Source organism: Thamnophis sirtalis, unplaced genomic scaffold (assembly GCF_051295495.1).
Source record: "Thamnophis sirtalis isolate CommonGarterSnake01/CBP01778 unplaced genomic scaffold, rThaSir2_p1.2 scaffold_1, whole genome shotgun sequence".
NCBI classification, from domain to species: domain Eukaryota; kingdom Metazoa; phylum Chordata; class Lepidosauria; order Squamata; family Natricidae; genus Thamnophis; species Thamnophis sirtalis.
In genome coordinates this window covers 48502379-48514763 of record NW_028261381.1, presented here as the reverse complement: position 1 = coordinate 48514763, position 12385 = coordinate 48502379, and the positions used below count along the sequence as shown (strand labels likewise).

Here is a 12385-nt window from a genome sequence, read left to right as displayed (position 1 = left end):
TCTTTGTATAACTTTAATGTGTGTCTTGGATTTATGGCTATTCCCTGTATGTTGTCTTCAAACATAAGGACAAGCTAACCTGTAGTCTCCTAAATCCTACTGGGGAACCATATATAAGCTAAGCTTATAAATAAACCACTTCTATAATATAAACCTTGTAGAATCTGAATTCCATTATAAAGATTTAATATTGAGGATGGGGGCCCTAATCTTTCAGTCTAATCTATCTATCTTATGGTTGAACTATTTGGGATCAGCGTTTACAAGAGAGGTTGTCTCCATCCCTCAAAATTCTTGTCCTTTTTCAAGGGCACTTGAAACTTGACCACTTTAAGACATGTGGACTTCGATTACTTAGGGGAATTCTGGGAGTTAAAGTCCACAAGTCTTAAAGTAGCCACTTTTGAAGGCTCTTATTCAAGACTGTTGCAGCTGGAGTGCCTCCCTTCAATCTCTTCCCCTTAAAGGCACAGATAAGGCCAGGTACCAACTATTCTTCATGGTGTTTTGTTCATTTCATCTTTTTTCCCTCTTGAAAACAATATATGGGCCTATCTAGTTGTTTAGAACATTTCTGTTACAAAGTAAGGAGTGAGATCATTCATTCCATAAGTCCTCCTCCTCCTTGATATTTCTAGATCAAAAGGTGAGGCATGACCTTGGATTTGGTCCCTCAGATCAGTTGAGTTGTCTGCCTTTTTTTAATCACTAGAGGAAGTTATCATATATATTACAAAGTCCTCTTCATTTATGAAGCAAACTCTGATTACATTGCTCAATCTGGCAGAGACACAAAAGAAAGAGCTATGAAGAAAGAGATCTAATTCTGATAAATTTGCCTTTTCTTAGCTGAGCTTTGCAGTATATGTCCTGAATTCTTTCTATCTGCTTTCCCCTTAAAGTATTAACCACATAATCTACATATTTTTTTTAAAACAATCTTGTATGAGTCACAAAAAAACAGCTTTAAAGACATGTGAAATATGTACAATATTAGCTTTCCGCAACAGCAATTATTCTTCTCCACTTTTTGCTATAGTTCTTTTGGTAAATGCTTTAATTTGTTAAGCTTTGTATAGCAAAAAGATAATGTTATTACCCAAGTTATAGGAATTCCATCATTTGCTATTGTTTTTTTCCCCTTCTTTAACATATGCACCTGTAAAGTATGTGAATATTAGTTCATTTGAAAGTTATTGAATAAATCATGTAAAAATCTCCTTCCAATTGAGCTTGGCTCAAAGTGATCCTAGGTATGATTTACTATAGTACAACAGACATGACCAATGGAAAATGAGGGGCAAATCATCTGGCCAATTAATTGATTAATTCTGGACCATCATTTTCATTTCTCTGTGATGATCTGTCCCTAACCTGATCTTTTACACTGTAACTGTGTCCACCGTAATGCTAGTCATCCAACTGGACAAACAGAGTTGATACAGTCTATAGCAGCAGCCCCCAAACGTTTGAGAAACAGGGACTGGTTTTTCCATGGACCGGGTGGTGGTGGTATACTTTTGTGTGCTGCCTGCATCGCGCAGATGGAGTTTCGTTTATTTGCACAGCCCATTTACTGGCATGCTATTGACTTTATAGAAAAAGTTAATAAATAGAAGCTTGGGTCTCTTGCATAATTCTTTATTCATTTAATTATTAAATTGCTATGCTACTCATCTCATTATGCAAAGTGACTTTACATTCATAAGAACTTAATAACAATAAGGTTTCCTAGAATCCTAAAGCTAGAGTGAGCAATTAAGGTCATAGAATGCAAAACCTGCTCAATGCAAAATTGAAATTCAAAGATTCCAAGGATAATTTCTAAGCCTGCCTTCCTTCCTTCCTTCCTTCCTTCCTTCCTTCCTTCCTTCCTTCCTTCCTTCCTTCCTTCCTTCCTTCCTTCCTTCCGAGATGCTTGAAATATTTAAAAATGTAAAGCAAAAGGTTGAGGTTGTAACTTTTGTGTACTCTATTGACCTGAAAAAAGTTGGAAAACACTACTTACTTACTTACTTACTTACTTACTTACTTACTTACTTACTTACTTACTTCTTTTCTATTTTTAAAGTACATCATATTGTTGGAGTTGCATGTATATTCGTTTTCTTTTATTTAATACAATCAATTAACAGGTAAGAAAGCATGGTCTTTCTATGAATCATATAAATAGTTGCAATTTCACATTTCTCTCTCTCTTTTTAAAGGGGATCTGCCATTGCAAAAATCATAGGCCAAAATACCAAAAGCTCCAACCAGTTTGACCCAATTGTCAAGATGTGGGTATTTGAAGAACTAATCAATGGTCGAAAACTCACCGAGATCATTAACCAAGAACATGAAAATGTGAAATATCTCCCAGGGCATAAATTACCTCCAAACGTGGTAAGTGACAGTAAAACATATCAGGAAGGTTTCAGTTTTAAATTATATTCCAGTTAAGTTCAAAGAAAGTAGAACAAATAAGTAATTTAGGTAAGAACAAATTACAACTCTCAAATTCATAATGTGACATTGAAACTTAAAGGACATAGATGAGATGGACCAATTGACTTAACATGATTGCCAGATTTTTTTTAAAATTCCAAGCAGAGTGTGCCATATAAAATAAACTAGCACTTTAATTATTCATTGTTGTCATAATGTATGTTTAGCTGCAGCACCCTGCATCTGATCTCTTCTCAGCATGTTATTTTATTTCATTATTTCAAACAATTTACAGTATATAGCTACCCATTTCACAACAGTGGTTCTAAGGTGTGCCTATTAAAATAAAAAACACCACCGTGTTTTCTCTGCTTACAGCCATCTGTCTAGTAGCCATTTGAAATTACAGCAGCATTGAAAAAAAGTGACCTATGACTGGTTCTTGTGCCTACAATCCTTGACGGGTGGGTTGGTTCGGTGCCTCAAAAATTTTGCGCACACTTTGCTTGCGCCCACACCAGACGCGCTCTCTGTACGCGTGCACATTTGCAGATAAAAAGGTCTGCGGATGTGCAAAACCTTACAAATGAAAAAAATTTGCACTGAAAATTATTCTGCGCATGCGCATAACTGAAAAACAACATGGCGACCCCGTTAGGAGAACCAGTTCGGGGGCGTGGCAGGCCTGGGTTGTTGACGGTTCCAGCAACCCAAACCGCCAAGTTACTACCAGTTCGACCAAACGGGGATAGGAACCCACCTCTGATCCTTTGAGTATTCCCACAGTCACAGGATGAAAAATCAGGAGCTTGGCAATTGGCATATATTTGCGATGGTTGCCGTGTCCCAGGATCACACAATTGCCATTTGTGACCTTTCCAGCTGGCTTCCAACAAGCAATGTCGATGGGGGAAGCTGGGTTTGCTGAACGACTGTGTGACGTGCATAACAACTGCAGTGATTCGCTTAACAACCGTGGCAAAAGTCATAAAATTAGCTGCAACTCACTTAGCAATTCCCTTGCTTAATAATGGAAATACTGGTCCAATTGTGGTTATAAATTAAGAACTACCTGGACCTATAAAAAATAACATTCCAAAAAGAAATGATATAAGTGTGAGATTAACAAAAACCCTTCATTTTTAATTCCAAAAGTGGAATGAAAGACATAACCAGACTCACTTAACCTGGCCCCCACAAATGCAAGAATTGGCAATTAGTAGCCAAAAAACAGGTCTGTTTTTTTGCTGGCAAGAAAGAACCAAGATAAAGAGCCATAACATACATACAGTGCACATGATATACCACCAGGACATAGGCACAGGCACAGGTGCAGTGATGCCATTCTGGGGCAAAGCCTTCCTTCCTTTTTCCCACTTTGTTGGAGACACACCAGAATACTGGACCAAAATGTCTCAGGCCATTTTCATTGATGAAATTTAAATCTGCCTCTCCCTAAAGAATTCTGCACAGGTAGACCTTGACCACAATTGAGCCCAACATTTATGTTGTTCAGTGTGACAGTCTTTAAGTGAATCACTGCAGTTCGTAACACAGCTGATAATTGAATCTGGCTTCCACTGACTTTGCTAGTCAGAAGATTGCAAAAGGAGAGTACGTGGCACCAGGGCACTGCAAGCGTCATAAATGTGAACCAGTTGCCAAGCATCCAAATTTTGATTGCGTAACCACGGGGATGCTGCAATGGTCGTAACTGTGAAAAGCAGTCCTAAGTCACTATTTTTCAGTCCCGATATAACTTCAAGCAGTCGCTAAATGAAGTGTAGTAAGTTGAGGACTAGCTGTATTGTCAATGTAAAACTGTGTAGTTTTTCTTTCTGAATTAACTGCAAGAGAAGCCCTTCCTTCTTTGTGGGGAGGAACAAAATTCTGTATGGGATGTTCTCAAATAAACTACCACCATGATGGCGAGCCTATGGCACATGTGCCACAGGTGGTACGTGGAACCATATCTGAGGGCCAGCCTGGGGAGGGAAAAAACAGCCTCCCCTGCCCCCCCCAAAGTTCGTTTCTGAACTTCTGGTGGGCCCATTGGGCCGTTTCCAGCCTCCGGAGGGCCTCCGGGGCAGGGGAGGCCATTTTCTCCCAGGAAAGGCTCTGGAGTCTGGGGAGGGCAAAAACAGACCTACCGGGCCCACTGCAAGTCAGGAAATGGACTGTTTCCTGCCTCCGGTGGGCCTGAGAAAGTGTAGGAGGCCGTTTTCTCGCTCCTCAGGCTCCAAGAAAGCCATGCGCAGGGGGTCGTGTGCACATGCATAGGTGGGCACAACGCAGGGAGTTATTTAATTACGGGTGTGTGCTTTTGGCACCCGAGGGAAACAAGGTTCACCATCATTGAACTACCATATGTGGCCAAAGCCTCTTGTTTTTTTAAGGAATCTGAATTACCTGTTGCAATTGCTGTAGGAAACAAGCACTGGTGTTATGTGTACAAACTGCATGCTTTTAAACACCTCTGTGCAAACATCGCAATAAAGATAAATACATGTGATATTTAGATTGTAGCCAAGCCTATGTTCCAGCTCTCTGCATTTTTCACTTTTGCACAAACTGTTGAGCAAACAAATATTTATGTCTTGTTCTATGTTCTCTGTGCTTGATTTTGTTGTGGTAAACATCTCCTGCGGTGTCTTCCTCATTCAGTATTCGGTAGGAGAATGCTGTAATCTTTTTTCTTCTCAGGTTGCTGTACCAGAAGTAGTAGAAGCAGCAGAGGAAGCTGATATTTTAATATTTGTCGTACCTCATCAGTTTATTCCCAAAATTTGCGAGCAACTTACTGGTCATGTAAAAGCAGGAGCAATTGGGATTTCACTGATCAAGGTAAGGAATAGCATTTTCTTGGGAAAGGTGTCAGCTCCAGCGAGCCCCTTTCGGGCAGGGGGAAGCTGTGGGAGCTGCCTGCTGGGGATCTATGTTAATAATGGTCTTTTTTTGACATGTGTTTTAAAATATCAGTATAATTTTGTTATTTTATTATAAACCCCCTTAAATGCTACTTCTGGGAGAAAGCTGGAGTATACAGCAATTAAAAAATAAACAGTTAAATAAATACACATACCCATTTTAAAAATAACTGATATAAATGCATGAAGTACTGCTCAGTTTACACCACTGCATTAAGCCATAGTTTGTATAACCATGGTTTATGGAACAAATCACATTTAACTGAGCTTATGGTTTATCCAAAATATAAATCACAGTTTAAAAAAATCACAATGGATAAGTTCATACAATCTAGAAACCATAAAAACTACTGTTGGGAGAAATATCCATCAGGTTCAACTCCAAGCCAGGGGAACAGCACTGGAGACAAAATGGAGGCTAGAAGCGGATTGGAAAGAGGGTCCATTTATTGATGAAGCAGAACCACCAAGCACATGTGATTCTGGGCAGCTGACAACATGGAGTTGAATGTGTGTGTGTGTGTGGGGGGTGTTTAGCTTCTCTTCCACTTTGCGGTTGAGCCTTCTGTTCCTGTGCAAGAACATCAGAGGTGGGTTTCTGCCGGTTCACCCCAGATCTGGAAAATCAGTAGTGGCAGCAGTGGGAGGCTCCATCCACCTGCCCCAACGCTTCACACGAGCATGTATGAGCAAACCGGTAGTAAAATAAATCAAAACCCACCACTGAAGAACATGTATTCCTGTGGTGGGTTTCAAAATTTTTTGGAAACTCTTCTGTAGATGTGGCCTGCTTTGTGGGAGTGGCTTGCCAGCCATGTGACTGGGTGGGAGTGGCTTGCCAGCCATGTGACCGAGTGGGAGTGGCCAATTTGTAAAATGTGGTGAAACTCACTTAACAACGCCCTTGCTTAGCAACCAAAATGTTGGTTCAGAAACTCTGGCATTTGAAGCATGCAAGTCTTAAAGCGGTCAAGTTACAAGACCCTTGCATCCCTAACCCTTTAGAAAAAAAGGTTCCACCACAAAACCGCGGAGGACAAAATCGCGCTCGACGAAAGTGCGCATTTGACGTCATCACAGCGCGACGAAAACATTGCGCTGTGATCGAAAAATGTAAAAATAAAGCGAAAACCTTACCCTAACCCCCCCAAACCTAACCCTAAACCTAACCCTAAACCTAACGCTAAACCTAACGCTAACCCTTAACCTAACGCTAAACGTAACCCTAACGCTCTAAACCTAACCCTAACCCTTAACCTAACCCTAACCCTAACCCTAAACCTAACCCTTACCTTTATGTGAATTGGCTTGCTTTAATTTTAATTTTATTTCAATTTTTAATGTTTTTCGTCGCACTGTGATGACGTCACATGCGCGCTTTCGTCGAGCGCGATTTTGTCCTCCGCGGTTTTGACGGGTCACGGAAAAAAACCCCAGGGGTGTTCAAACTTGACAACTTTAAGACTTGTGGACTTCAACTCCCAGAATTCCTCCTCCAATCATGTTGGCTCAGGAACTCTGGCATTGAAGTGTGCAAGTCTTAAAGCTGTCAAGTTACAATACCCTTCCACCCCTAACCCTTTAGAAAAAAAAAACCCAGGGATGTTCAAACTTGACAGCTTTAAGATTTTAAGGTTTAGATAGGACTCTTAGGCCTCAAGTCCCCTAATCATTTTTGTTGCTCTTTTGACTTGTGACTGTTTCTCTACTTTATGACCACTGCACCATCCTCATGACCACATGATCAAAATTTGCTTGGCACCTGGCATGTGTTCATGATAGTTGCAGTATCCAGGATTATGCAATCACCATTTGTCACTTTCCCAGCTGTTTTCCAACAAGCAAAGTGACCGGGAAAAGCCAAACTTGCTTAATGACTGCATGGTTCACTTAACAATTGCAGTGACTCACTTAACAACTGTGGAAAGAAAGGTCATGAAATGAGGAACCGTCTTGCTTCGCAACTTCGCAATGGAAATTTTAGTGTCAATTGTGGTTGTAAATCGAGGTCTAGCTGTACAGTATATGGAAATAATCCCAGTCCCTTAAAATTGAAGTGTGCTTGTCTTGCATTCTAAACAACAAAATATCCAACCATTTTTTCTTAAATATTTTAAGCAAATGTTGTACAAAATCTCCCAATGCAATAAGCTTAACACTGTATCCTGAAGTGTTGGAATATAAAAACTGTCTTGTTCACATAGTATGTGAAAATAGCAATGAATTTAAATGTATGACTTTAAAACTAAGTTTGGAGCCAAAGTTGCACTCTATTTTATACAAATGCTTCCGTATCAGAAAACACCCATGTTCTTCTATTCCAGACACCTGTAATGACCCCAAAGGACAGCTATTTGTCTATGACCTTCTATAACAAATTCATGGCTTTATACAGAGATACATAATATCAACACCCAACTCTGCTCACTGGGTAGTTTCAGATAACTGCTATTTGAGGAGAAGTTTTAGAAGTTACTTGCAATCTTGTGGCGAGTTTGCTGTTTAATCTGCTAGTTTTGCAAAAGGAGAAACTACACAGCCGTAAAAATAATTCCTGTTGCTCAATGCAGCTGTGCTGAGCTGCTTTCTTGGCACGATTTGGAAGATATTTGGTCACAGTAGATCAAATATGGATAAGAGAGCCAGTTTGCCTAGTAGTGGTTCAGGCACCAGACAAGAAATCAGGAGTTTCTAGTCCCATTTTAGGCATGAAAACCTGCTTGGATGAAATGAGGCCAGTCACTCTTTTTTCCCTTCTTTCCTTCCTTCCTCCTTTCTTTCCTTCCTTCCTTCCTTCCTTCCTTCCTTCCTTCCTTCCTTCCTTCCTCCTTTCCTTTCTTCTTTTCCTTCCTTTTTTCCTCCCCTCTTTCTTTCCTTTCCTTCCTTCTTTCCTTCCTTCCCTAACTTTCTTTCCCCCCCCCTTTCTCTGTTGTGGGGAGTCAGAAGGAGCATTAGATCTGTTCACCGCCTTAAATGTGGGATTTTTAAAAAATGGCTTTTTTTAAAGTGATTTCAGCCGGGATGCCTTTAGTATTCGCCCCATCTGTCCTCCCATCCTCCTTCCAAAAAGTTTATTTAAAAAGCCAGTGATCCGCACCCGCTTCTCCAGCGTTCCTGATTCAGGGGCAGAGTCCGAGACAGGTGCCTGGGCGTGCCCTGTTCCCCCCTCAAGGCTTCGCGTTAAAGCCAAAAAGGACCTCCACAGAGATGGCTCCGGAAAGGCAGGACAGGGACGGGATCCTGGAGAGCAGCTTTCGCCTACAGCCTTGGGGGGAGGGGGGGTGTTTGCAACCTGCTTGGTGCCCCTCGTTGATTGAAATGGGGTGCTCCATTTGGGGGGGGGGATGCAGGAGACCCAAATAAGAGGCGGGCTCAGCCTCCGCTGGGATGGAGCAAGCAGAAGGAAAGGCAAGAGCAGGGGGGATGGGACTTCGCTGGTGGTTGCAAAGCAGCCTTCCCCCGATTGCCTTCCCCCAATGCCCCCCAACCCTTTCAAAAGCCACCCCCATCCTCTCCCAACCGGATCCCCACCTGCCTCCTCGGCGTGCTGCGAAAAACGGCACGCATCAGCATGCGCATGTGCAGGAGGGGAGGGAGAGAAACCACTGCCCTCTAAAGGCCACATCAGGAACGACACTTCAGAGAAATAAAAACTTTTTTTTAACGGCATCCTTTTTAAAATTGATTTCCTTTCTTTTGGAAAATTGGGACTTTTTGAACACGCCGCGGGACATGGGACAAATTATTAAAAATCGTGACTGTCCCACCAAAAGCGGGACGTCTGGTCACCTTACTCTTAGAGGCAGGTGGGGCGATTGGTGAGCCAGCCAATCAGTGAGCAGCGGGCGGGGCAAGCATGGTGCGGACGGTCAGGGGGAGGGAGCTGGAACCGGTTCTAAACAGTACAGCAAATTTGTGGGACCTCTTCTATAGAAGAGGTTAGAACAGGCAGGAACCCACCCCTGATGTATTCTATTGGCTGTTGTCAGACTCTCATGGTGCCATGTACAAATCCTATAAGTTTGTTTGAGCTTGGTTGGATTTTGGCTGATGCAATGAAGCAGCTTGTTGGGCAATTCCTATTGTGGCTGAGGGCTAACCCTACCTTTGTTCAGACCTTGCTTCCGGGAGTAATGGATTGCCAAATCTGCATTTCTAAAGCTGGCCTTAGCCTAGTATCTGCTTGGGGATAGGGAGCTGAGGCTCTGAGTTTCTGTCTCCCTTAAGTTTTTTATTTCTCTTTTAGGGGAAATATTTTATCCTGCCTTTTTAAATATTTCTCAAAAATTTTCATTTTTCTAGGAGAAGGGTGGGTGCTAGCTATCTTAAACTACATTCTGCTTTAACTCCATGTGTGAAATTAATCCATGTTTTTAAGTAAAGGGATTTGGAATTCTGTACATTAAAAAAAAGCATTATTATAGAGGAATACTTTTAAGAAAGGAAGATACTGTACTTTGTATAAGCATTCTAAAAACTATGCTTATTCCCCTTTATTCGTTTTAAAACTCAACTGTGGCTTCACGGTCTCATAAATGCATAGACAAGCAGCTTGTTTCCAGAATATTGAATTATAGTTCAGCGGTTCTTATGTATTTCAAAACTGAAGTAACAATTGCTTCAAATGACTTTTCCAGGCTGGTTTAAACATTAAGATTAAAAAAAAAAAAACAGAGTGGTGAGTCAGTCAGCAGATCACACAAATCTTGGCCAAAGGTCACTTCTCCTTTCTCTGGCTTTCAGTCCTCTCTTACTCTCTTACATATACCACTTCTGTTTTTGTGAAGACCTTTCACCTACTTCTAGAAAACATAATGATGCAAATATGATTAAATTAGCAATGTACACAAAGGATTATATGTTTCCATGGAGATATCATTTGACAAATGAGATCGGATTAATTAGGTGCTAAATAGAATATTCCACTAGGCTCAAAATTGATGGCTCTGCTAAAAAAAATGTTAAAGAAGCTCTCCTATTGAGTGTTAAGAGAGGAATTTGCCATTATCTTCTTCCAAGATAGTTTAAAGCTTCTCAGTGCAGCCCATGTGGTTTCCCCTCCAAGAACCAATCAGGTTCAGCCTTGCTTTGCTTCCCAAATCATCCCAAATCAACCTGGTGCTGCCCATCGGCAATGACAGCTTTGATATGTAAAATATCTCCTCTATAAGTCAGAACCATTATTTTGCATTTGTATGTTTGAGTCAGGGACGTGCAGTCAGGGAAGGCGGGAGGCAGGGCCTCACCAGTGTCATGATGAAAAGAAAAAAAAATTAAAAGGAAAAAGGCAGAGGTAGTTGCTGCCAGAGTCACAGTGGATGACTCTGCTTAGTGATTAACTGCAAGGGGGGGGGGAGAGAACCACGTGCCTCCTTTAGACTATCGTTATGATCACTTGAGCAGAGTTAAGCAAGGGTTAAAAGGCAAAAAATTCCTTATGCAAAGGAGGCACGTGGTTCTCTCGCCTCCTGCTCTGGCAGCAGCAACTCTTGCCTTTTTATTTTTACATTTTTTACATTTTTTACATTTTCATCATGGCGGGCGGACAAGAGGAGAGTTGAAATCCTCCGTGACACAGCTGGAAAAGGCATGTGGGTCGGATGGAGGGGGAAGGAATTCAAAATTATTGTAATTTAATTTGTAAGTAATTTTTTATTGTGAGTAATGTGTGTGTGTGTGTGTGTGTGGGTGGGTGGGTGGGTGAGTGGGTGTGTTTCTTTCTTCACTTCACTTAAACAAACTCTCTCAATTTGAGAGTGAGTTTGTTTGAGAAGAGTGGGAAGGGGCAGAGGCAGGGAGGGCAGCCTTGTTTGAGAAGAGAGGGGCAGCCTGTCAGCAGAAGTGGGTCTTTTACCCGCCTCTGCTGGCAGGCTGGCGCTTTCTTTCTTTTGCCTGCTGTGCCCCCCTTCCCTTTTTCCTCTTCCCCCCACCGGGAGCCCCGTCCTGCTCCCCTCTCCCTTTCCTCCTCCTCCTCTCCCCTTTCTTCACCGGCTGCCGCTTTGCCCCTCCGCCTCCTCCGTCCCTGCCACTGTGTCCGACAGGCGTCTCGTGTTTATGTCCACCATAAACGCGAGACACCCGTCAAACTCTGACACAGCGGTGGGGGGCCGGCGGCGGAGCGCAGCAGCGGCGGGGACATTCTAGCCGCTGTGTCTGATAGGCATCTCACGTTTATGTCCACCATAAATGTGAGATGCCTGTCGGACACAGCGGTGGGGTCAGAGGAGGCGGGGGCGAGGTGGCGTAGTGTGGCAGCGGTGGGGACATTCTTGCCGCTGTGTCCGACAGGCATCTCGCGTTTATGTCCACCATAAACGCAAAACACCTGTCGGATTCAGACACAGTGGCGGGGTCGGAGGAAGCGGGGAGGCGAGGTGGCATGGCCTCGCCCCCTGCCTCCTCCGTCCCCGCCACTGTGTCTGACAGGCGTCTCACATTTATGTCCGACACAGCGGCAGGGACGTTGCTTCTCGCCGCTGCCGCGCTCTTGCCTCATCAACCGTAATCCTCACCGCACGTCATGGTTTGAGTATATTTTATGTTATACCGGTAGCCCTCAAGTTACAACCATTCATTTAGTGACCTTGTGAGGTTACCATGGCACTGAAAAAATTGACTTCTGACCATTTTTCCATACTTAAAACCATTTCAGCCTCCCCTCCCAGTGATCAAAATTCAGTTGCTTGGCAATATATATGACAGGTGCGCTGTCCTGAAGTCATGTGATCACCCTTTGTAACCTTCCCAGCCAGCTTCCAGCAAGCAAAATCAATGGGGGAAGCCAGATTCGCTTAATGATTGCATGATTTTACTTAATAATTGCAGTGATTCATTTAATAAATATGGCAATAACGCTCATGAAATGGGGCAAAACTCACTTAAAAACTGCCCTGCTTAGCAATAGAAATGTTGGATTCAGTTGTGGTCATAAGTCAAGAACTACCTGTACTCCTTTTAAAAATCTGTTTTAAAAAGCAACATTTTTGTTTTGAGTTTGTAAAAATGTTTTTTAGTGTTTTTATCATGATATT

At 42.4% G+C, this 12385-nt stretch overlaps 1 protein-coding gene across 1 annotated transcript in view; it reads left to right on the top strand.

Moving 5' to 3' along the window:
• LOC106556366 (glycerol-3-phosphate dehydrogenase 1-like protein) overlaps positions 1-12385 on the top strand; it is a 33271-nt gene that overhangs the window by 10129 nt on the left and 10757 nt on the right. The window contains exons 2-3 of the mRNA XM_014075360.2: positions 2208-2385; positions 5131-5271. Coding sequence (XP_013930835.2) covers positions 2208-2385; positions 5131-5271 — 319 coding nt within the window. The remainder of the gene's footprint in view (positions 1-2207; positions 2386-5130; positions 5272-12385) is intronic.